Below are 25,625 nucleotides of genomic sequence, written 5' to 3' on the forward strand. Positions count from 1 at the left end.
CTCTGCTTGGCCTTCATCATTACAGTTTATAAAGACAGTCTATGCTTGTTTGCCTTTACTTAGAAAAAACAAATCAGTGGTGCACAAGGGTAGTGCCACAAGAGTTTACAGAACCCTTCATAGTTTTCCCAGACACTGCATCAGAACCTAGTAACAGTACAGTCCTTAAAATTCTATGCTCATTCTGTGTGTCTATGACCAAGCGTTATCCTATCCCACTAAATAGTTCCCCAAAATTGACTCTGTTTACCTATTACAACTCACACAGTAAAGGCACACGGTTTCAAAAAAAATCTTCAGCTTTCAAGAAAAAACATTCCACTCTTTGAAACGTGACTTCACTGCTAAAGTGATTTCCTCTCTCACCTCAGAGGATAAAAACTATTCAAAGTAGCCTTGGCCAACAAGCAAAAGACAATTGAGAGGGTTTCTTAGATTTATAGAATATTACAGATCCTAGGTTTCAAACTTTTCTTTCCTTTTTTTTTTTTTTTTTAATTGAGATTGAGTTTCACTCTTGTTTCCCAGGCTGGAGTGCAATGGCACAATCTCAGCTCACTGCAACCTCCGCTTCCTAGGTTCAAGCGATTTTCCTGCCTCAGCCTCCCGAGTAGCTGGGATTACAGCCGCTCTTCACCACGCCCAGCCAAATTTCTTGTATTTTTAGTAAAGATGGGGTTTCACCATGCTGACCACGCTGGTCTCAAACTCCTAACCTCTGGTGATCTACCCATCTCAGCCTCCCAAAGTGTTGAGATCATAGGTGTGAGCCACCATGCCGGCCAGTTCTAAACGTTTCTTAATGTATTTTGCCATTATATAAACCTACTAAAAACAGAGTATTAGAGCTTTGGTCTTGGCTTTTAGCCAAATAAATTTCATCTTATAACAACCCTTGGGTTTCACACTTGCAAATTACACTAAACCTTTTACCTTGTTTATTTATAAACATAACAATCAGACATTAACAGATTTTACCCAAGAAACTTGTGGGAAAACCTAGGTCCATTACATAGCCTGCAGTAAGACCTATGAACTAAGACACACCCTAATTGTTTCCAAACAGTAACAACAATCACCAGTCACCAAGTAGATAAAAGCTTCATCTGAGTTGGTTTTGTAAAATAATCTTAATTTACAATCTCACATTCTATAAATGTCTGTTAAATTCCAAATATATTCAACAATTGTCAGTAAGTAGTCTAACATCTTTTTTCTTTCTTTTTTTTTTTTTTAAAAAAAAGACATTTATTCAGCGTCACGATCAGACTATTACATTGAGCAATCAACAGCATGGGTGCCAAAAAAAAAAAAAATCTACATTAAAACCCTTTGTTGGAATGCTTTACACTTTCCACAGAACAGAAACTAAAATAACCTGTTATACAATTAGTCACAAATACAGTCCTCGAGTTTTTTGCCCATACACATGAGTATTTGTCTAAAACATGTCTTCTTTGTAGCAGCTAGGCCCTGCCACCACTGTGATTGGCTGAGTTCACAAATCTGTTGTAACCTGTAGCTTCCCTGTCACTTCTCTGGCTCTCCTCTCCTGCTAAGCTTTGTTTCCTAATTAAAATCTTCTGCCACTGCCATAGCTACTGCTGCTGCTGGAACCGCCATAGCCACCTTGGTTTCGTGGTTTTGCAAAGTATTGGCCTCCACCGCCATAGGGGCCACAGCTTCTGCCTCCAAAATTTCCTCCCTTCATGGGTCCAAAATTTGAAGACTGATTGTTGTAATTGCCAAAATCATTGTAGCTTCCACCACCTCCAAAATTGCTTCCACTACCACCGCCAAAGCCGCCTCTGCCTCTGTTGTTATAGCTGTCATAGTTGCCACTCCTGCCATAGCCACTGCCCTGGTTTCCATAACCCTGTCCACCACTTCCATAGCTTCTGCTTCCTCCAGAGTAACCAGGGTCGCCTCCTCCATAACCACCATCATTACCAAATCCATTATAGCCATCCCCACTGCCACCATATCCACCAAAACCATGGTTGCCACCAAAGCCACCACGACCACTGAAGTTTCCTCCACGACCGAAGTTGTCATTCCCACCGAAACCACTTCCACGACCACCACCAAAGTTTCCAGAACCACTTCGACCTCTTTGGCTGGATGAAGTACTAGCCATCTCTTGCTTTGATAGGGCTTTCCTAACTTCACAGTTGTGGCCATTCACAGTATGGTATTTCTGAATGACAGTCTTATCCACGGAGTCATGGTCGTCAAAGGTTACAAAGGCAAAGCCCCTTTTCTTGCCACTGCCTCGGTCAGTCATGATTTCAATCACTTCAATTTTCCCATACTGTTCAAAATAATCTCTTAGGTGATGTTCTTCAGTGTCTTCTTTAATGCCACCAACAAATATCTTTTTCACAGTTAAGTGGGCACCTGGTCTTTGAGAATCTTCTCTTGAGACAGTTCTCTTTGGTTCCACAACTCTTCCGTCCACCTTGTGTGGCCTTGCATTCATAGCTGCATCCACCTCCTCCACAGTGGCATATGTGACAAACCCAAAGCCCCTGGAACGCTTGGTGTTTGGATCTCTCATTACCACACAGTCCGTGAGCATTCCCCATTGCTCAAAATGGCTCCTCAGGCTCTCATGGGTTGTTTCAAAACTCAACCCTTCAATGAAGAGCTTTCTCAGCGGTTCGGACTCTTTAGGAGACTCTGACTTAGACATGACGGCAGGGAGAAGTGAGACTTTAACGATGCTTCTTCGGCGGCGTCCACGGGCAGAAAGGCGTAGTCTAACATCTTATAAAATTATCCGACTCCTTCTAATCCCCATCTAAAATGCCACAATCTACTTAATTCTACTACTCTATTGCCTCTGCCTGATGATGGTAAAGGCCACAGCTGTGTAAGTACGGTATCTGAAACAGTGGACCCTCATGTGGGTTTATGAGATACTCCACTGAGTTAATACTTTTTGTTAATAGGACCTATTCCAAAAACTCAAAAGAGAAATATCAGACAGGATACACTGTTACCACCCAAAATGAGCTAATAGGAAAAAATGAAACAAACAAAAAAAACTTCTTTAAATCATCTCAATCCACAGTGCTTTTTGCCCTCTCCAGAGCTTGTTATATAGCTAAGAACAAGTCAATAAATATTTATACAGACAACAGATATACTTTTAGAATGATAACATATTTTGACATAATATAAAATCATCAAGGGCTTCTCACTTCTAGTCATACCCTATCAGAAATAGACACCATGTTAGATAATTTTTTCCACTATCCTGTTACCATCACAAATTACTTAAATTAAAGCTCATACCAATAAAACTCAGCCTAAATATCAAGAAAGTTCTTAAACAATTTTTTCTGCTAAATCAGCTAGGACTAAAACTGTCAGGATATGCAATCTAAATGAACTTCATAAGATTACAATAATTCAACTTCTTTGTAAAAATCTGCTTAAGAAATAGAATAATACACATTATTTAAAAAAAAGAAAATTGGTATCTACAAAAGTATAAATTTAATGTTAAATGTAGAGTCACAGAAAGCCAGGATAGCCACCTGTCCTTTCTGTCTTTAAAGCTTCCATCATTAAAACTCTACATTCCACAACTCATCATAAAACAGACACAATTATTCAAATTATATTTAATAATTAATAGAATAGTCCAAATTTCGAAAATGGCTTATAACCAATATTTGATTTGCTAAACTCATAATCCCCCCAAAAAACTACACTTCAAATGGTATATATCTACTGTCTAATGAATCATTTACACATGTACAGAGAGACTTCTTCCGGTTGCCCCCCTCAATGGCATATTGGTATATTCCTATGATTATATATCTTCTGGTTGGGTAAAGGCTTTCCATACAAAAAAGCCAATCCTGTGACAATAGCCTAAAATTATTAAAACTTGCCTATTTTATGAGATATTCCTAAAAATAATCTCCGGCGATGGGCAACTCATTTTACTAGACAAGTTATAAAACAGTTAAATAAGGTGTTACAAACACAATGACACTATCATTGTCCTTATCACGCTCAGTATTCTAAAAAGGTTAAAAATATGGCATCTTAAAACTAACATTCACAAAGTTAATCAATTAGGTTGCCTTGGCCAAAGATACGATCATCAGCTTTAATGATGATCAAATTCACTCCCACTAAAAAAAAAACTAAGTAAAGATCTTAAAAAGTAGGTCCCCCTGAAAGGGTTATACCTCTAGTAATAGAATCCAATAAAGGGCTCTCACTAAAAAGGCTGTACCTCTAATTATAGAACCTTATTTATCTCCCAATCTCCTAAACTCTAATGTACTACAGTCCTTTGCTACATTTTGCCAAACTATACTTTCACAAGGAGAAAAAAAAATCAAAATACACTGACTAAAGACATTCAAATCCTCCAACGTCTGAAACCTGGAGATTAGGTCATCTAAAAATGACATCAGAATAAGGCTGCCCTTAAACCACATTTAGAGGAACCACATCAAGTTCTTCTGACCAACCACACTACAGTAAATCTTCAGAACCATAAGCTTTGGGTCCACCTCTCACAACTCCAAAGGGCCCTTCAGACTCCTAAAACTATACACCTCTTTGAGACTTTAAGATAAAATTAACCAAAAATTTCCTCCCAGAAGCAGACGGCATCCTAGATGTGGACGGCTTTCTCAAAATCATAGATCAAGATCTGTCACCATAAAAAACTACACTTTTTGTGTTTGTTTCCTTTCTCTCTTAAAAAAAATCCATTGGAGTATAATTGGTGAATATCTTCAGCTAGAACTTATGCTGTAGTATACAACTAGAATAGCTGTTAGGTTTACGAATCAATATAAAAAAATCAAAATTCCACTAATGCCAATGTCCCTTCACATTACCAATGAGAGTCACTCTAAAACTCTGAAATAAATAAATAAATAAATAGCTATCATTAATATTATAAACATCACTGCAACTTGTTTTCCTTTGTTCACTAAAACAACACTAACTTTTCCAATTAAAAATTTTGTTACCATATATATTTAAATATATAGTTATATATATATTTATATACATAGTTTTAAAAACTTGTTATCAAATATATACATTTATTTTTGTTTTATATATAATATATATTATATATTGTTAAATATTTTTGTATAATATACAGTTATATAAATATTTACATATAATATATTTATATATATAAAACAGGTAAAATACATAAATAGAAATATTTTATAACTATATAATATTATATATCATATTAGAGTGATAGAGACATATATAGACATATATCAGGCTTATATATATTATATTATATATATTATATATCATGCATATATGGATAGACATGGGCTTATATATATAATATTATATATTTACAATTCAAGTATATATTATATATTTATATTTTGTATATATTTATTTATATCATATATAAAATATATAATACATCACATATTTAAAACAATATATAACATATACATTAACATATATAACATATAAATATAAAACATAATATATAAATATATGATATAAATACATATAAAACAAATATATAATATAATATATACTATTACATATTATAATTATATATAATATATAATTTTATATATTATATTATTTATTTATATTATATATTTATTATAATATATATTACATTTTTATATCATATATTTATATATTTATATATGATATAATTATATAATACATATAATATATAACACATAATATATAATATGTATATAATTAAAATGGTATAGCAATACATTATATATTATATTATTTATATTATTATATTATATCTATAACTATATTTTATTTATAATATTGTATATTATAAATAATAAAATACATAATAATCTATATAGTTGATATGTGTGATACATACATTATAATATATAATTATAAATATGTAATATATATGACATCATCATATATGTTATATATTATATATTATATTTATTTATATATTTACACATTATTTTATATATATTTATATATCTATGTAATATATAATTATATATTTATTATAGTATATATAGTATAATAAATATGTAATTTATTTTATTAAATATTTATTATATGATATATAATAGTATATATTTATGTAATATATTTTATTATATATTTATATACTTATATATTTTTTATGTATTTTATATATAATAAATATATGATAAATATAAATTAATATTTGTATATTATTATATGTTACATATAATATATTTATATATTTTATATATTTATATACTACATTGATATATGAATATATAATATGCATATAATATATGATATTATATACATATTATATTACATATATTGCATATATGTAATATTATATAATTATATTATTATATATAATATAAAATATAATAATATGTAACTATATATAATATAATATATAATAATACATAACTATATATAATATAATATATAATTCACTCCCACTAGAAAAACTAAGTGAAGATCTTATAAAATAGGTCCCACTGAAAAGGCTATACCTCTAGTTATAGAACCCAATAAAGGGCTTTCACTAAAAAGGCTGTACCTCTAATTATAGAATTATAGATATATATAATTATAGATATATTATCTATAATATATCTAGCTAGATTATAGAATTATAGATATATTATATACTATATATTATATAATTATTATATAATATATAAATATAATATAAATATATAAAAGTATATACTATAATATTATATATTATATATAGAAAACAAAATAAATAAATATATATATATATATTTGGTAACAAGGTTTTAAAACTAATTTAAATTTACAACTGACAAGGTTATAAAACTAATACAAGTGGTGACTACAAAAAGTACATTGTGCTTTCCGATGTCACCCACTGAAGACTTAAAAACTGCCTGTATGGATATAAACAATTACTTATACTATGTTGCTAGGAATAGGGTCTCTTTTTACTAAAATTGGTTATACAATCTTACAACCTACTATAAATGATCACAAAAAGTGCATTTATCAGTAAGCTTTTTTCCAGAGGGATACAGATGTATGGGCAAACAAATCTAACTGACCTCTATCAAATATAACTAGGTGTCCTCTTCTAGATGCTCAGAAGACTTATATTTGTTCTGTGGAGAATATACTTATTTTGCCTCCTTGTTGGTTTGGATCTTGCTATTTGGCTTAACTTGCTCCTGCCTTTAAAATAACTTTCCCTATACATTCTCATAAAAGCTTCTATGAGCAGAGGATGAAATGTCAACAAACAAACTTAACTCTAGCCTTAGCATAGACAAAATAAGCCAGTTTCAACTAAAAAAAAATTCCAGTGGGGTTCCTGAGGATTCTCTTTTGATGATAGTGTGGTAGCAATTATATAAAATTCAATGCTAATTTATAAATTTTAAAACATCTTAAATTTTATAACAATCAGAACTTCCAGGATTTCATATGGATTGCAGCCACTCTTGAAAAGGTAGACGATAACAGTTCTATTTAAAAATTAATAATAGTAATAATAAAACATCATAGAACTTCAGATCTCCTTTTTACTCAAGTTTGGGAACTGTCTCTAATATTAAACATAACTAAACATTATATTTATCTCTGTCTAATTTTGTTATTACAAAATAATTAAAAAGGTCACTAACACCATTTCCTTAAACACTGTTACCAAATACATTTTTAAAAATCTCTCTCAAAAAATAGCATATAATATGTTTATAAAACAACTAACAGTTAATTTTGAGACATACTAAATGACAAATGACAAATTTAAGTTTTCCAAAGATTTCTGATCTTTATATTTCTTCTAATAGCTCTCCAGGTTATGGTGATTTATGTTACCAGAGTAGCAATGGATAGCTCTTTAAGCCAAGTCGCTTTACAGCAAACTATGATCCTTAATTGCTTTCACACTCCAAAGACTATGACCTGTTAGACTCTAATACTGTTAAACTGCCTATTTGCCTAAACATTGACTTTTTTAGTTTGGTTTGTTTCACAATAACTCTTGTTAAAGAATATACTTTAGTATTTTGATATTATCCTGTTGACAGTCATCATAGTAAGCCCCCTAATGTGCTATATACTCTTAAGTCTTTAATGTTTTATATATAGTCATCCATCAAAAATTAAATAGTCTCACTTCAAATTGGTTAACATAACCATAAAAAGTCATTCAAATGACCTAAAACTGTGACTTATAAACTCCATTTTGAGACCAAGAAAGACTTATAAGCTCCATACCAAAACCAAGTAACAGAGGGTGAAGTCAACTCCTACAGTTTTTAGTAAGTCTCTCAACCGAGAGACTAAGTAAAAAAAAAAAAAAAATTGTTAAGTCCGACTAAAATCTAAAATCTGGCCTGAGAGCTTCTCCATATTGACATAATTGATGTGATACCTACCTTAATAAGTGAACACACGAAAACCCTAATTTAAGAATATGCTTCTATAACAATAACTGAGTCTCAGCTAATCCCAACAATCATAGTTAAACCACTCACAGGTAGAGAATTGTTGAAACTGTGTTCAAATAGAACAAATGCCAACCGATTACCATCAGACTGTTTCTGTACCTCACTTTCATTTTCTGTACCTCAGTTTCTTTTTCTATCCATAAGGTCTCTCAAACCATGTGACAGCACCAGAATCCCTCTGAATCTACTATGATTCTGAGGGCTGCCCAATTTATAAATCTTTTTCTTACTTAAATTCTGTTGAAAACTAAATTTATCTAGAGTTCGTTTAGCAACTTCAACGTATGAATTTTGAGGAAACACAATTCAGTCCATAAAAGTTACTCAATTGATACTTAACATTCCTGAAAGGAATATCTGGCTGAACAAACACAGATTTAGACCTCTATATATGAGATGTAGCTGTTGTTAACATAACACATTTAAAAACATTGTAACTACGAATGGTTCTACCATTTCACCTAGCTAAATCAGCATAAAGATTGATGGTTGGCATCGTGTTTATCAGTCATTCTTTTTTTTGTGTCTATTGAGACCTCATCTCAGTCTTTTTAATCCTGAAGGCTAAATTATAATAGTATCCACTATCATATACTCTAATTTTAAAAGTGTTAAAAAGGCCAAAAGAGAAAAAGTGCTTGTTTTTCACAAATATGGCACAGCTTAGAAGACCATACAAATGGGCAAAATATTATTTTAGACATGCAAGTGTGATTTTAGTTTATATTTAAATAATCTTTTGGCAGACTCATTCAATGAATATATATATGTGTGTGTGTGTCACCCAGGCTGGAGTGCAGTGGCGCCATCTCGCCTCACTGCAAGCTCCGCCTCCTGGGTTCACGCCATTCTCCTGCCTCAGCCTCCCGGGTAGCTGGGACTACAGGCGCCCGCACCACGCCCGGCTAATTTTTTGTATTTTTAGTGGAGACGGGGTTTCACCGGGTTAGCCAGGATGGTCTGGATCACCTGACCTCGTGATCCGCCCACCTCGGCCTCCCAAAGTGCTGGGATTACAGGCATAAGCCACCATGCCTGGCCTTCAATGATTTGTTAAACTAATGACTGATAATTACATTTAGATGTATCAAAGTCGAGTCACCAATTACATTAACAAAATAATGAATTAGGATCTGATTGCAATGGGTTTATGAAATAAAAGGCAATATTGTATACAATAATCAGACAATTATTGGGGATATTTTCCTCAGAGAAAGTGCAATGGGTAATTAGCTAGAAGAAGATGTGAAATTAACGAAGAGTTGTCTTTGTTCATTTTTAATGTGGGAGAAATGATCACTTTTGTATTCTAATGGAAATGATCAATTAAGAACAAAAATTGAAGTTCAAAAGAGAGAGAAAACATTTTCTATAGTAATGATCTCAACTATGTATTAAAAAATGTATCTCAAGTGTATAAGAGAAGTTAATCTTAGCAGTTAGTGAGATTGGGCTACTAAGACTTCATACAAGTGGGCGCTTTGGAATAACACTTTAAAATGGAAAAGAAAAATCCGTTTCAAACACGAGAATGACATTACAAATCATCTCGATTTTCATTAGGGTCCTTTATTTTCAAAATATTTTTCTGGGATTGTTTACCTCATTCATCTTTCTACCTGTAATCTAGGTCAGAAAATATTTAAAGTAGGAAAAACTAATTTTGAAGAAATTATTTTTATACCCAGGATTATTTAGTAAAATACATAGTTTTAAAATTTATCTCACATCTATAGATATTTATCAGGCACTGCTTTTCAATTGATTTCATGTATTGATTACTATGTATAAATTGTCCTTCTAAAACATTCATATGTTTTCATGTACTATATATGTTGGATTGATGTATATAATTACTTCCATTGTTAAATTCCTTGCCCCTCTCTTTTCTGAATCTAATTTCCTGCCATCTAAATTATCATTTAATTGTCATTAAATTTATATTGCTTATTTTTATAGAATATAAGAAAAATTATACATTTTCATAAATGGTCATATCTGTCCTATATCATTTAATCAACATATACAAAATACAAACATCTAATTATATAAAGAAAAATAATATATTTTAAATATTGTCAAAATATTAAGGGCAGAAATATTTTGGTATAAAGTATGATTTTATATTTTACACTCTAATAAGTATATAGTCTTCATTTGACTCAACACGTTTGGAAATGTATACAATATAGTATTACTTTTATCAAAATTTCATTAAGGCCAGGTATTATAATGAGATATATATCACTATAATTACTATTTACTTCCTGGCGGGCGCTGTGGCTCACGCCTCTAATCCCAGCACTTTGGGAGGCCAAGGTGGGAGAACTCAAGTGAGGAGGGGAGTTCAAAGAGACCAGCCTGACCAACATGGAGAAACTCCGTCTCTATTAAAAATACAAAAAAATTTAGCCGGACTTAGTGGCACATGCCTGTAATTCTAGCTACTCGGGAGGCTGAGGCAGGAGAATCGCTTGAACCCAAGAGGCAGAGGTTGTGGTGAGCCAAGATGGTGCCATTGCACTCCAGCTTGGACAACAAGAGCGAAACCCGTTCCCCGCAAAAAGCAAAAACAAAAACAGAAACAAAAAAATTTTAGTTCCTATATATGGTAGTATATAAGTATTTTAGGGAACCTTAAATGATTAAAATGTGTTTTTCAAATCTAGTTAGTGCTAATGTTATTCCTGAAATTTTAGTATTATTTTTTTCCTAAAATTGTTCCTGGTTCAAAGTAGCTATCACATTAGCTTATGAGTGTAATAAAGATTCGGATTCATTTACTGATATTCAACCACTGACTTCTTTGTAAGTATCAACCTCTTTTTCTTCTTCTTTGACCCTGCAACTGGACAAGCATCTGCTAGTCTCCTCTTTTGGTGCTAGTGGGAAATTTAAACCTTGCAATTTTGCAGCCCTCATGAATGCCCAGCCTGCTCTCACTACTTTACTTAAGTCAGTTAGGCTTCTCTGGATATCCACTGTGCAAAAATAAACAAACAAACAAACAAACAAACAAACTTACTGGGTGGGGTATCATGAGCCTTGGTGTTTGTCGTAAAATGGACAAAAGTCCATTTTATGTCTATAAAATGTCCCCCAAAACACAGGGTAGGTAAGTAATTTGTTTTTCTAGAATGTGAATCTCTGGTCTTAACCTGTATAACATTTTTTTAATTAAAAAGGAACCAAACAATACAAAAAATTATATATTGCTAACTTCTAATCATACAATTCTGTGATTAATTCTACAATTAAAAATTGTACTTTTAATAACAAGTAAAATAATTATGGTAACTAAAGTGCAAGCAAATTTAAGAGTAAGATTATTGTAACCCAAGGACTAAGTTGAAGTATTACTCATTAAAAAAAAAAGTTCACCAGTCTTATAGATGCCAGTTAAAAGTAAGTGAACAATTACATGATAGATGATGATGATGATGATAGACACACAGATAGACAGATACATAGATCTCCAAACTAGGACATTTATGGGAGTAAAAGAGAATACAATTAAAACTTACACTGACAAAAGAGATATAAAGCAAAAATATCCAGAAAAATTGATGTTTGAGCATGTAGATAGAAATCAAACATTCAGATTTATGTAATCATACATGTAACTTCACCTAACTCTGTTACCTTATACTCTTTCCTTCATTTCTATTAAATGTCTATATCCAACTTTGAATTTAATCTAGGTTGCTAGATTAAATAAGTATGTCATGCTCTGTCTTAAGTCTCTCTTCTCTCAGTCAACAGTGTTAACACTATTATGAAATTTAATCCTCTAAATTCATAGGTTTTACCACTTTGTGAGGAATCTTTCTGATTCCTCCAGTTAAGAATTGTCCTTTCCTTTCTGGTATACCTTTTGAAACCCCATCTGTAATTTATGACACTAAAAAATTCCAGTTCCCCAATAGGGGGAACTTTTTCCTACTGCAATTTCCACTGAGTTCTGAAACATCTGGATTCCCACTGAACATAAACTATTTACCACTTACCACTTCAGTATATATATATATATATATATATTTCTCTCTACTTATCCATCTCTACCTCTTTCCTTCCCTTTCCTCCTATCTCCCCATACATGTTAATCTCCTCTTCTTCTATTAAAGGTTTTTAAAATTTATTCTCTGAGGTGAGGATCTAAATACAACAAAGGAATAGGAAAAGAACCCAGAATAATAGATTCGTAATAATAATAATGGTAAAAACTAGTGTTTAGTTAGCACATACTATAAAAAACAGGCTCTGTACTAAGATATCTACAGGTTTTAGCTCTGTATTTTTTCCCAAAATTCCATGAGGCACTTACTGTACTCATCTTCTTTTCTAGGGGTAATAAATGTGAAGCTTAAGGAAAGCAAACACTATCCCCTGACATTTCCAGAGCAAGTGAAGCCATTAAAACTTGTTAATACCTGGCTTCAAAGTTTGTGTTATTAAAATCTGCAGCACAGGCCGGGCGCGGTGGCTCAAGCCTGTAATCCCAGCACTTTGGGAGGCCGAGACGGGCGGATCACGAGGTCAGGAGATCGAGACCATCCTGGTTAAAACGGTGAAACCCCGTCTCTACTAAAAAGTACAAAAAACTAGCCGGGCGAAGCTGAGGCAGGAGAATGGCATGAACCCGGGAGGCGGAGCTTGCAGTGAGCTGAGATCTGGCCACTGCACTCCAGCCTGGGTGACAGAGTGAGACTCCGTCTCAAAAAATTAAAAAAAAAAAAAAAGCAAATAAAATCTGCAGCACATTTGAGGATTATGCCAACTAAGCCATATGTGATGCATATAACATGGAATTGACAGGAAGTATAATTTTTTGTTTTTCACTTTTTTTTCAAAATTAATTTAGTTGAAACTCAGTCCGTCATTTGACCAGATAAAGTCAAGTCTGGGTGTTGCTTTATTTTATAAGCTATTTAAATTTCTTTTAGATTCAGCCTCAAAAAATATTTAGTGTTTTAAAATTTTATTTTGCATGTCTTATCCCAATGAAGTTCGGTAACTGACCACATGTATATTATTAGAGTATAGTATCAACATTACACTCAAATTAGCTTTGAAAGTTATAGATTATTGCATAAAATAACCATTACATTATCCAATTCTATTTATTATATTTTGAAGGTATATTGTTGAAACAGAGAAGCAGTATTGGAGACCATCAACACCTCATCAATTTTAAGTGTATATACATGCCTAGGGTAATTATAGAAGATGAAAAACATTGAGCTAATATCATAAGCATAAAGGATTAAATATAGTGGAAACAATAATGTACCAAAGTAAAATAATATCACAATGTTTTCTAAAGTCATACAATGTGCCTTCAGAATAATTGTCTCTTTAGCTAAATAGCTTATTTCAACTTTTTTGTTTACTTTGATCTAATTTTCACATGACTTAAAAAAATGATAAGAATATGAAATAGATTGTGGTTTAACATTACAGTGATTACTCTTCCTGAGACAACACATCTTTTTTTACACTGAGGCCAATCATACAATCATCTGAGTAATCTAGCTTTTAAAAAGCTGAGAATTATTTGCCTGTAGATGAATAAAAAGTTACTTTATTCTTTGCATTGTTAAGAAGTTTAATGCATATTTATTATTACAATCTGTAGTCCCTCATGCATTATTTAATTTCATTAGAGATAATGGGTAAATTGATACTCAGGACACTTTCTAACATTCTACTTTTGTCTCCATGCTGGCATGAAGGAAATATAGCCAGCATATAATCAGATAAGTATTATGGAATACATTGCCCTTTGTTTTAGATTTAGAAATCTCTTCACAGGTTCTTTTCTGTACTGAAATGTACTAGCCTTATAGACACACTTTAAAAAAACATTTTAAATGACAGCCTAATGGGAAAAAGATATTTTATGCTTTCAGAAAAATCATTAAAATATGTGTATATTTTAAAGCTTTATCAGTGGCTCCTCATATAAGATATATTAAAATTTAGAATTATTTACTAAATTTCAAACAGTGCATAATTTTCTGCTTTATTGATATGGTCCTGGTTAAAAGAGAAACAGCTTAGTTTTAAGATTATACTATTCATTGAGATAATGAAGCTCGGCACTGATTTAAGAGAAAAATAACAATGACAAAACCAAAACCAAACAAAACTTGAGGTTTACAGCAACATCTTATTTTAGCAGGGGCTTCAAGGGAAAAAGAAAATAACATTAATCAGGAAAAGGGAAATGGGTTATATCAGAATAAAAATTTTAAAAATATACATCAATTATATCCATTAGTTCTATTAAGCTTCATTAAAATGATAGAGGAAGATAAAATCCTACTATCTATAATTTCCCTATCAATATGTAGAATACAGACTCATGACAATTTAGAAAATACATTGTAAAATAATTAAACTTAAATCTCCTAAGTAAATTTCGGAGGGTACCTAGGCAATGTAGGGGTATAACTGTTCTTTTTCAAAATTATTTTGTCCATTCAGGATCCTTTGCATCTCTACATTAATTTTAGAGGCATCTTGTTAATTTGTGCAAAAAATAAAAAGATAAAAAACCCATAGCCACAGAGGACTTTGAAAGGAATTATGCAGAATTGTAGATCAATTGGGAAATTATAATCCTCTTAATGTCCAATCCATAAACCATGGGAAGTGTTTTATTATTTAGCTCTTCTTTATATAAAGTTTTGTACTTTTCAAAGTATAAGGAAGGCACTTCTTTTGTTAAAATAATTTCTAAACACTTTATCATTTTCAAGTCATTGAAAATAGATTTGTTTTCTTAATTTTATTTTCAGATTATTAATTGCAAGTGTATAGAAATACAAGTTGTTTTTGTGTATTGTTCATATATATCCTACAACATTACTAAACTTGTCTTTAATTTTAATAGTAGATTCCTTAGACTATTTTATATACAAAGAGAAGTAATATTGATCTATCCATTTCGTATTTGCTTATTTAAGGTTAAATCGTAAAGAAGGAAAATTTGTATTCCATCACAGTTTCTGTTCTTACAAGGTTATAAACATAGAAAAAACTCCATGTTTGGCCATAAATCTTTAAGAATAATAAAATATATGTGTAATAAACCTATACAGAAAATAATACATTATAGAGAGATATAATTATTTTTTTTTGAAAAAACTGAGCCAGAGTGATATTTCAGAATGTAAAGTTAATTTTCTCCCAAATGTCAATGTTTTCCAAATTGATTTATACATTTACTTCAGCTGTAGGCTGAATTATAATAAAGATTATCTATAGCACTTAATTTGAACTTGGGAAATCAATAAAGCAGTTTATCTGAGAGAATAATAATTGGTATTTGATTAATAATAGACAATCGTATAATCAAAGGGACTTTAAAAGTCAGTATTTGATTAAGAATTTTCTACAATTTGAGAGAAGAGATATTTTAAATCTGCAAAGTGTAAAATAGTGTTTACAGATGGTACTGACCTAAATAGTTCATCATCATCCTTTGGAATAAAATATAGTATCTGTGCCTTCTTCTACAACCAGAAAGAATTGCATGTGCAAATTAGAGGCTATCAGAAAACTCTGATGACACCTAAGTGACTATTTTTTATTTGTACATATAAGGATGTATTCATATAAAATGAATAAAGTAGAGAGAAAAAAGAGAAAAATTAGCATAAGAAATAGAAAGAAAACTATGAAAAATATTTGCAAAATATATGAGTAGTAGGATTTTCGTGTGAACAGAATTTTAAAATTGCCCATCAAAATGTTCTGCCTAATCTCTGGGAGGGAGGATATAATGTGACAGAACACCCTGGTCAGGGCTTTTGTAGATGTAATTAAAGTACTTCATCATTTATATTTGAGTTAATCAAAAAAGATATTATCCAGTGAGACCTGTTCTAATAATACCAATTCTTTAAATAACAATGAGTTTTCCACAGATGGTTACAGTTTGATACATCTTGGGACTTGAAGAGCAAGAAGGAGTTGACATGTTGTTGTTGGCTTGAAATGGAGGACACCAATTACAAGGAATTTGAGCAGTCTCCAGAAGTTGAGCATAACCTCCAGTTAAAGAGGTAGCAAGGAACTGGGGCCTCCAGTCCTACAACCGCAAGAAACTGAATGATCTCTGAAGGGGATTGTCCTCAAAAGCCTCTAGAGAAGAGCTGTGCATGACTGACAAATTGACTTTGGTCTTGTGAGACTCTAACTTCTAGAATTTTAAGATATTAATATGCATTGTTTTAATCTCCTAAATTTGTGATATGTTTTGATGCAGCAATAAAACATAATTAAATGCTTAACACAAAGTGTCTTTTAACAATCATTTTAAAAAAGATTGATATCCTACTTAAAACATAAGACCAAAAATGTAAAGAAGTAGATTATAAAATTTTAAAAATAAATGACAAAAATATGGAGGTAAAATTTTTAAGCACACAATAGTAAGGAAATTTTAAAAAGTAAGATTTTTTCAGTGATCAAATGTGCAACTTTTTTTCTAAATAGTAAGTTATTCTTTCATTCCTTCAGTTAGAAGTGTTTACTGGGTTTTTACTAGTTGCTACGTATAGGGCTGGGTGTATACAGATTGGCAAACTGACACCATCTCAGTCACTCAGATAAACTTCCTGGGTTGAACTGAATGGATGTGGTATAATACCATTCTTATCCACCTCCAGGTGACATATAAACTGATATAACTTTCAGTGGTCAATTTGGTAACATATACAATTTTTCATGACTTTGTGTCCTTAAAATTATTAATTTTAGTGCTCAAAGTATATTCAAATTTTTAGAGGTTTATACAAAATAAATAGTATATTATAGTATTTTAATTTCAAGATTAGTTATAACAAAATAATTAAAAGCTGTCTTATATAACACAATAGAATTATTAATGAAGTATAACCATATAATGGTATCTGAATCAGGTTTTAAGAATCACATTTCTCAATAATAATTGATGCTCAGGAATATAGGAAATAATGTTTCACATATGATCCTATTGTCTTAAAGTTATATAAAAGCTATAAGCCAATATAATTTGGAAAAATAAGCTGCTATTTGGCTGGTTTTCCCTAACCTAAAGGAATAAAGTAGCTTTGTGACCTACTGACAAACTTTATCAAAACATGAAGAGAATAATTATTATTGATTTAAATACTGTTAATTTATTTCTATGATTATATATTTTATTCATGAGATATCAAACTTGATCTAAATTCTTAATTTTCAAGACTCTGACAGCTGTTTACATTATATATTTTATTCAAGTAGAATGTGATTTAACTAGACAGATTAACAGTTACTGCTGTCCTACCTCAAAGCATTGGGACAGAGAGGACAGCCGTGATTCTGGAGTGACAGATAAATAAAAGGAACAGTCAGAAGAGTAAACAGAAAACCCACAGAGCGGGAGAAAATCTTCACAATCTATACATCTGAAAAAGGACTAATATCCAGAATCTACAATGAACTCAAACAATTCAGTAAGAAAAAAATCAAACAATCCCGTTGAAAAGTATGCTAAGGACATGAATAGATAATTCTCAAAAGAAGATATACAAATGGCCAACAAACATATACAAAATTGCTCAGGATCAGTAATGATCAGGGAAATGCAAATGAAAACCACAATGTGATACCACCTTACTCCTGCACGAATGGCTGTAACCAAAAAATCAAGAAACAATAGATGTTGGTGTGGAGGCGGTGAGCAGGGAACACTTCTACATTGCTGGAGGGAACGTAAACTAGTATTGAAATGGGGAAGGTTCCTTTGTTCCCCTTGCAGGGTGTGCCACAGGGGAAGAGTTTCACTTCTTCAGTGCCCCCTGCTCAAACTTCTAGAAGAGCATACAGAGGGGCAGGCTGTGAGGCTCTGACCCCAGAGCAGTATGTAGGGGTTGGTGTTTACAGCTCCTGAAGCCCCAATTGGTGTGTGCTAAAGGGTACTCTTTTATTTTTGCCTTCTGTTGGAGGCTTGTGTTAACCAGCTCAATTAGATGCTCTGAGTTGTTGGGAGGACAGAAGGCTTTCTGTATCCTGGGTTCTTGCCTTGGTGTACCAGAAGAATCGGATCACAAGTGGGCTTGGAAAATGAGTGTAAGGTTTTATTGAGGGGAAGTATTACACAACAGATGAGGGAGCCGGAAGGGAAATGGTTTTCCCTGGAGTCCAGCCACTCAGCAGCCTGAGCTTTCCCCTGATTGCCCGAGCCAAACTCCGCCTTATTCAGCCAGTTGGCCTGCCGACCTGCCAGTGTGCTCTTCTGCTGGCCTGCTCCCATCAACACCCTCCAGCATCCAGCCATTTGTGTCTTCTTTGGCTGATCTGCTCCTCTCAATGTCCAGCCTCTTGTATGCCTGCCTGCTAGGGTCTCGGGGGTTATTACAGGTAGAGGATGGGGAAATGGAGGGCTGGGGTGGTCTTGGGAAATGCCACATTTTGGTGTGAAGGCAGGAGTGCCTGGCACCACCTGGGTCCGTGGGCACAGACCCAGGAGTGGCTCCACCCACCCCTCCCCAGGGAGCCACCCTTCCCCTCCCAGCACCTCCCTGTCTCCCTTCTGTATCAGTATAGCCACTATAGAAAATAATGTAGAGATCCCTTAAATAAGTAAAAGTACAATTACTATTTGATCCAGCAATCCCACTACTGGGTATCCATCCAGAGGAAAAGAAGTTACATGAAAAAGATACTTGCACACGCATGTTTATAGCAGCAAAATTCACAACTGCAAAATCGTGGAACCAACCAAAATGCCTATCAATCAAAGAGTGGATAAAGAAACTGGTATATATACGTATATGATGGAATACTACTCAGCCATAAAAACAAATGAATTAATAGCATTTGCAGTGACCTGGATGAGATTGGAGACCATTATTCTAAGTGAAGTAACTCAGGAACGGAAAACCAAATATTGTATGTTCCCACTGATATGTGGGAGCTAAGCTATGAGGACGCAAAGACGTAAGAATGATACAATTGACTTCAGGGACTTGGGTGGAAGAACGGGAGGGGATCAAGGGATAAAAGACTACAAATATGGGGCAGTGTATACTGCTAGGGTGACAGGTGCACTAAAATCTCACGAAACACCACTGAAGAATGTACTCATGTAACCAAATACTACCTGTACCCCAATAACTTAGGGAAAAAATATTTTTTAGTGATTCTTTGATTGCCCAATAGCAAATTTCATGAATTTTTGATCTGACTTGCACTGTGTAACAACTATAGAAAAAGACAATTTGTGGACTGTGACTTCAACATATCCTTCAAACCACCAACAAGTCAAGAAATATTCAGTTAGCTTATTTACTTTATTTGGGCCTTAATACCTTTACATTTTCCTCTTAAGCTTTCTAATGAATTGTTGAATTTGGAAAAGCTACCTATATTTAGCTGTTCCAAATATCAAATTAAGTGTGTGCTCATAGTTATACTAACTCATTGTCCAACAGAATCACAAGCTCAAAATATTTTGAGTTAGAAAGCTTATATAACAATGATAGGAAAATATTTTGTTTTGTGTGCTTCCACTAGGGTAAAGCTTACCTATGTCATGCACATCCTTCATTTTTTTTTTTTTTAAATTATTTTTATCCATCAGTCCAAGTTTCCGAGAATATGTAAGGAGAGAATTTATGTTCTTATTTTTGCTGATCAATGTTGTCATTGTGCATTAGCTTTCATGCCCAACTCTTATTTGCAAGCCTCCGTTTCTTTATTTCTCAGTGGTCAAATGTCGTTTAAGATAGGAAAAATGGCCGGGTGCGGTGACTCATGCTTGCAATCCCAGCATTTTGGGAGGCTGAGACGGGAGGATCACAAAGTTAGGAGATCAGACTATCCTGGCTAACAGGGTGAAACCCCGTCTCTACTAAAAATACAAAAATTAGCCGGGCAGTGGCGGGCGCCTGTAGTCCCAGCTACTCGGGAGGCTGAGGCAGGAGAATGGCGTGAACCCGGGAGGCGGAGCTTGCAGTGAGTGGAGATGGCGCCACTGCACTCCAGCCTGGGCGACAGAGCGAGACTCCGTCTCAAAAAAAAAAAAAAAAAAATTAGCCGGCAGGGTGACAGGGCCTGTAGCCCCAGCTACTCAGGAGGCTGAGGCAGGAGAATGGTGTGAACCCAGGAGGTGGAGCTTGCAGTGAGCCGAGATGGCGCCACTGCACTCCAGCCTGGGGAACAGAGTGAGACTCCGTCTCAAAAAAAAAAAAAAAAAAAAAAAAAAAAATAAATAAATAAATAAATAAATAAATACATAAATAAATACATAAATAAAAATAAAAAATAAATAAAAAAAATAAAAGAGAGAGAAATGGGCTACTAGATCTACTATTTTTGGTACACACACACGCAGAGAAACTTCCTTGACATGATATCTTCCCCACTGTGACTTAATTTCTTATTGTTGTTTTTCTTTTATTTTTTTTGTATTTTTATTATGCTACCTTCTATTTTCTCCTTCCTCTTGTTCCCTGAATTGAATATTGTTTTACAAGACTCTGATGACAAGCTTTTTTCCTTAACTTGTTTTATTTAATGGCCAGAATTTTTATAGCATGTTGGGAGAAAGATGCAGAAAATATACACATTGATGTCTTCTAGTCAGAAGATAGATTCAAATCAATGAAAAAAGAGGATGTTGGATTATTTTGGATTACACAATGTAGAAATATATCTATATCACTGAGCAGTTATAACTGAGTGAGGGAGGTGACATACACACCAAAAAGAAGCAACTCAGGAGAAATTGTAAGAAATTGCAATCTGGTAAGATGGATTAAAAAAAACATTTTTAGAATTAAGACACAATATAGATTTTTTATTCAGATATTGTTAATGCACTCCAACACACTTCAACCACCCAACTACAATATTACAGACTATTTGGAACTTAAAGGAGTTTCATGAAATGTAAGCTAGGTGAAGAGAAAAAGTGTGAATTTGAAGTGGAAGTGATGACAACATAATCAGAGGATCCAGGGGGCCAGTGCAAGTTTATTCTAGTAACACCCACTTGAGAATATGTGAAGAACAGAAGTATTAGAGAAAAAATACATCTAGCAACTGACAGGAATCATTAACATGTCAACACCATATTGCAAAGAACAATATAAATCTGACATAATCACTTCTGTTCTTTGAATCTGGTTATATCTATCTAAAAATATATGTGCATTCATTATTAGAGGACTGTGACAAAGCATTTAATTTTATAAGAAAAATATGCTAGCTACACATAAAGCTAAGAATATTAACCTCTTTTGAACTTACCTATGTCATCTAAGAGATTTATAAATTAAGTCACTTACTGCACTAACCCAAAAGTACCTGCCTTTTGTTGCTATGTTTTTGCTATGACAGCATTCTATCCTCTTGGATAAATATTTTGTTAGTCGTTGTTATTATAAGTATTTTTCTTAAATAGGTTGCTACTCATAAATTTCTTTTATTTCAAAAATCCTTTTTATGCTTACTGATGAAAATGGATCCTGAATTTTCTATTTCCATGAAATCAAGGGAATGTTAAATTAATGGATATTTATAACAAGATAATAAATTACTAGTGCTGATAAAATTATATACATATTGATTTTAGAGATCCAAAATATGTAATAGGAGGCATCCACATTAGTAAAAAATTTAAGCAAGCACACATTACACCTACTAAACTATATTATTGTATTTATTACCTTATAATGATTTTGAAAGTATATGTAAAGAGAAAACAAGATTTGTTTTCTCTGATGCCCTTAAAAGAGAAGGGATATTTTAAATATAATAAAATTGATTCTATCAAGTAATTTGGATGAAATGTATACCATATACCAATAACATAATGTTTTAAAGTAAAAAAATGTTATTGATTTTAATACTGTAGTGAACCAACCTGAATTAAAAATAACTTTAATATTGAGCGAGAAAGTCTTACACTTTTCCTTAATTATGTAGGCAATTAGACAGTCTTGCTTGTACTTAAGTTGTCAAAAGTAGATGTGTCGGTAAGATTAACAAAACAATATATCAGAATATGTATTATGTGGTGATCCTTCTCCATTTGGCTGAGAGTTTTAGCAGTATAAAAAGTAAAGTTCCCTTGTGCTATCAAGATTACATTAGAAATCCATTTAGAGACCTGTTTTCATTTGCATTTTTTGGGGAACTATGTTAACTTCATCATGTATTTTTTTAAGAGAACTTTTTTTTTTGTTTAATGAATTGTTTAACACTCAAAACATCTGTATCTGAAAGACTTATTAATCATTTATGTATAAAAATATAAGTAAAAACATTAAAGTTTGAAATGATGTAAGGAAATAATATTTCTAATTTGTTATGCTTGAAGTCAGATTTGCCAAGACATTGTGAATCATTCTATTTAAAGAGTGGATTCTTATCTCTGATCCCTTCCTTCCTTCCTTCCTTCCTTCCTTCCTTCCTTCCTTCCTTCCTTCCTTCCTTCCTTCCTTCCTTCCTTCCTTCCTCCCTCCCTCCCTCCCTCCTTCCCTCTCTCCCTCCCTCCTTCCCTCTCTCCCTCCATCTCTTTCTCTTTCTTCCTTTCTCTCTCTCTCTCTTTCTTTCTTTCTTTCTTTCTTTCTTTCTTTCTTTCTTTCTTTCTTTCCTTAATTTTTCTTTCTTTTCTTTCTTTCCTTTTTTATTATACTTTAAGTTCTGGGGGTACATGTGCAGAACGTGCATGTTTGTTACATAGGTATACACGTGCCATGGTGGTTTGCTGCACCCATCAACCTGTCATCTACATTAGGTATTTCTCCTAATGCTATCCCTCCCCTACCCCACTGCCCTCCAGCAGGCCCCAGTGTGTGATATTCCCCTCCCTGTACCCATGTGTTCTCATCGTTCAACTCCCACTTATGAGTGAGAACATATGGTGTCTGGTTTTCTGTTCTTGTGTTAGTTTGCTGAGAGTGATGGTTTCCAGAGTTATCCATGTCCCTGCAAAGTACATGAACTCATTATTTTTTACGGCTGCATAGGATTTCATGGTGTATATGTGCCACATTTTCTTTATCCAGTCTGTTACTGATAGACATTTGGGTTGATTCCAAGTCTTTACTATTGTGAACAGTGCCACAATAAACATATGTGTGCATGTGTCTTTATAGTAGAATGATTTGTAATCCTTGGGTATGTACCCAGTAATGGGATTGCTGAGTCAAATGGTATTTCTAGTTCTAGATCCTTGAGGAATCGCCATACTGTCTTCCACATGGTTGAACTAGTTTCCTATTTCTCTACATCCTCTCAAGCATCTGTTGTTTGCTGACTTTTTAATAATGACCATTCTAACTAGCATGAGATGGTATCTCATTGTGGTTTTGATTTGCGTTTTTCTAATTACCAGTGATGATAAGCTTTTTTTCATATTTTTTTGGTTGGATTAATGTCTTCTTTTGAGACGTATCTGTTCATATCCTTTGCTCAATTTTTGATGAGGTTGGTTGTTTTTTTCTTGTAAATCTGTTTAAGTTCTTTGTAGATTCTGGATATTAGCCCTTTGTCAGATGGATAGATTGCAAAAATTTTCTCTAATTCTGTAGGTTGTCTGTTCACTCCGATGATAGTTTCTTTTGTTGTGCAGAAGCTCTTTAGTTTAATCAAATCTCATTTGTCTATTTTGGCTTTTGTTGCCATTGTTTTTGGTGTTTTAGTCATGAAATCTTTGCCCATGCCAGTGTCCTGAATGGTATTGTCTAGGTTTTCTGCTAGGGTTTTTAAGGCTTTAGGTCTTACATTTAAGTCTTTAATCCATCTTGAGTTAATTTTTGTATAAGGTGTAAATAAGGGATCCAGTTTTGGCTTTCTGCAGATGGCTAGCCAGTTTTCCAAACACCATTTATTAAATAAGGAATTCTTTCCCCATTGCTTGTTTTTGTCAAGTTTGTCAAAGATCAGATGGTTGTAGATGTGTGGCATTATTTCTGAGGCCTCTGTTCTGATCCATTGATCTATATCTCTGTGATGGTACCAGTACCATGCTGTTTTGGTTACTGTAGCCTTGTAGTATAGTTTGAAGTTAGGTAGCATGATGCCTCCAGCTTCTTTCCTTCTGCTTAGGATTGTCTTGGTTGTGCAGGGTCTTTTTTAGTTCCGTTGTTCCAGGAGCCACTGGGGTATGAAACAAACAAACAAACAAACAACAACAACAAAAAACTACTGTGGCTAGCTCTGTGTCTGCTCAAACAGCCACCCAGTTTTGTGCTGGAAACCCAGGTCTCTGGCGGTATAGGCACTGGGAGGAATCTCTTGGTCTCTGGGTTACAAAGACCATGGGGAAAGCACAGTATCTGGGTGGTGTGCACGGTACAGTCTCTCATGGCTTCCCTTGGCTGGGGGAAGGAGTTGCCTGACCCCTTGCGCTTCCTGGATGAGGTGATGCCCCACCCTGCTTTGGCTCACCCTCCTTGGGCTGCAGCCACTGCCCAACTAGTCCTAATGAGATGAACTGGGTACCTCAGTGGGAAATGCAGAAATCACCCACCTTCTGCATTGATCTTGCTGGGAGCTGTAGACTGGAGCTGTTCCTATTTGCCTATCTTGCCAGCAACCCCCCAGTTGAATATTTTTTCAATAACTATTTACTTATTTCTTACTCCCTGTTAGGATACCTTCTGTGCCCTGGAGATATAGCAGTGAAAAGAGCAAATGTCTTGCCCCCACTGTGTTCTTGTCTGGGTAAAATTTGTGTTGCTATATCAGAATGAGACTGAGTAATTTACAATGAAAAGAGGTTTAATTAGCCTATGGTTCTGTAGGCCAGGAGGTTTAAAGGGCACGCATTGGCATCTACTCAGCTTCTGGTGAAGGCATTTGTGTTGGATCAAAACATGGTAGAAAGTCAAAGGGGAATATTCCATGTGGGAAGGCAGACCAGTCATAACCAGAAAACACTCTTTATAATAACCTGCTGTTATGGGAGCTAATCCATTCTTGAAAGAACTCATCTAGCCATGTGAGACTGAGAACTTAATCACTAGCATAGAGATGGACAGCGGGTCCTTCTGGAGGGATGTGTCCCTGTGACCTAAACACTTCCTCTTTGGACCACCTCCTAATACTGCTGCATTGGCAATTAAACTTCAACATGACATTGGGTGTGGACAAACCATATTCTAACCATAGCCGTTTCCATTCCAGTGAGGGGAGACAGCCAGT

The 25,625-nt window shown here is 33.6% G+C and overlaps 1 protein-coding gene across 2 annotated transcripts; it reads right to left on the minus strand.

Annotated features, from left to right (window-relative positions):
- Positions 1-1,498: 1,498 nt before the first annotated feature.
- LOC110742258 (heterogeneous nuclear ribonucleoprotein A1-like) lies at positions 1,499-2,753 on the minus strand. 2 transcript variants are annotated; one of them, XM_031664269.1, is made up of 2 exons: positions 1,942-2,753; positions 1,499-1,785 (listed from the first exon to the last, which is right to left on the minus strand). In XM_031664269.1, exons 1-2 carry the CDS (start codon positions 2,690-2,692, stop codon positions 1,574-1,576), a joined length of 963 nt encoding a protein of 320 aa, XP_031520129.1. In that variant the 5' UTR covers positions 2,693-2,753; the 3' UTR covers positions 1,499-1,573. The 2 variants fall into 2 exon arrangements, with proteins under 2 accessions (XP_031520129.1, XP_031520128.1); XM_031664268.1 differs by having other exon boundaries at positions 1,499-2,753.
- Positions 2,754-25,625: the final 22,872 nt, after the last annotated feature.

This window comes from Papio anubis, chromosome 3, assembly GCF_008728515.1.
Source record: "Papio anubis isolate 15944 chromosome 3, Panubis1.0, whole genome shotgun sequence".
Classification (NCBI taxonomy): Eukaryota; Metazoa; Chordata; class Mammalia; order Primates; family Cercopithecidae; genus Papio; species Papio anubis.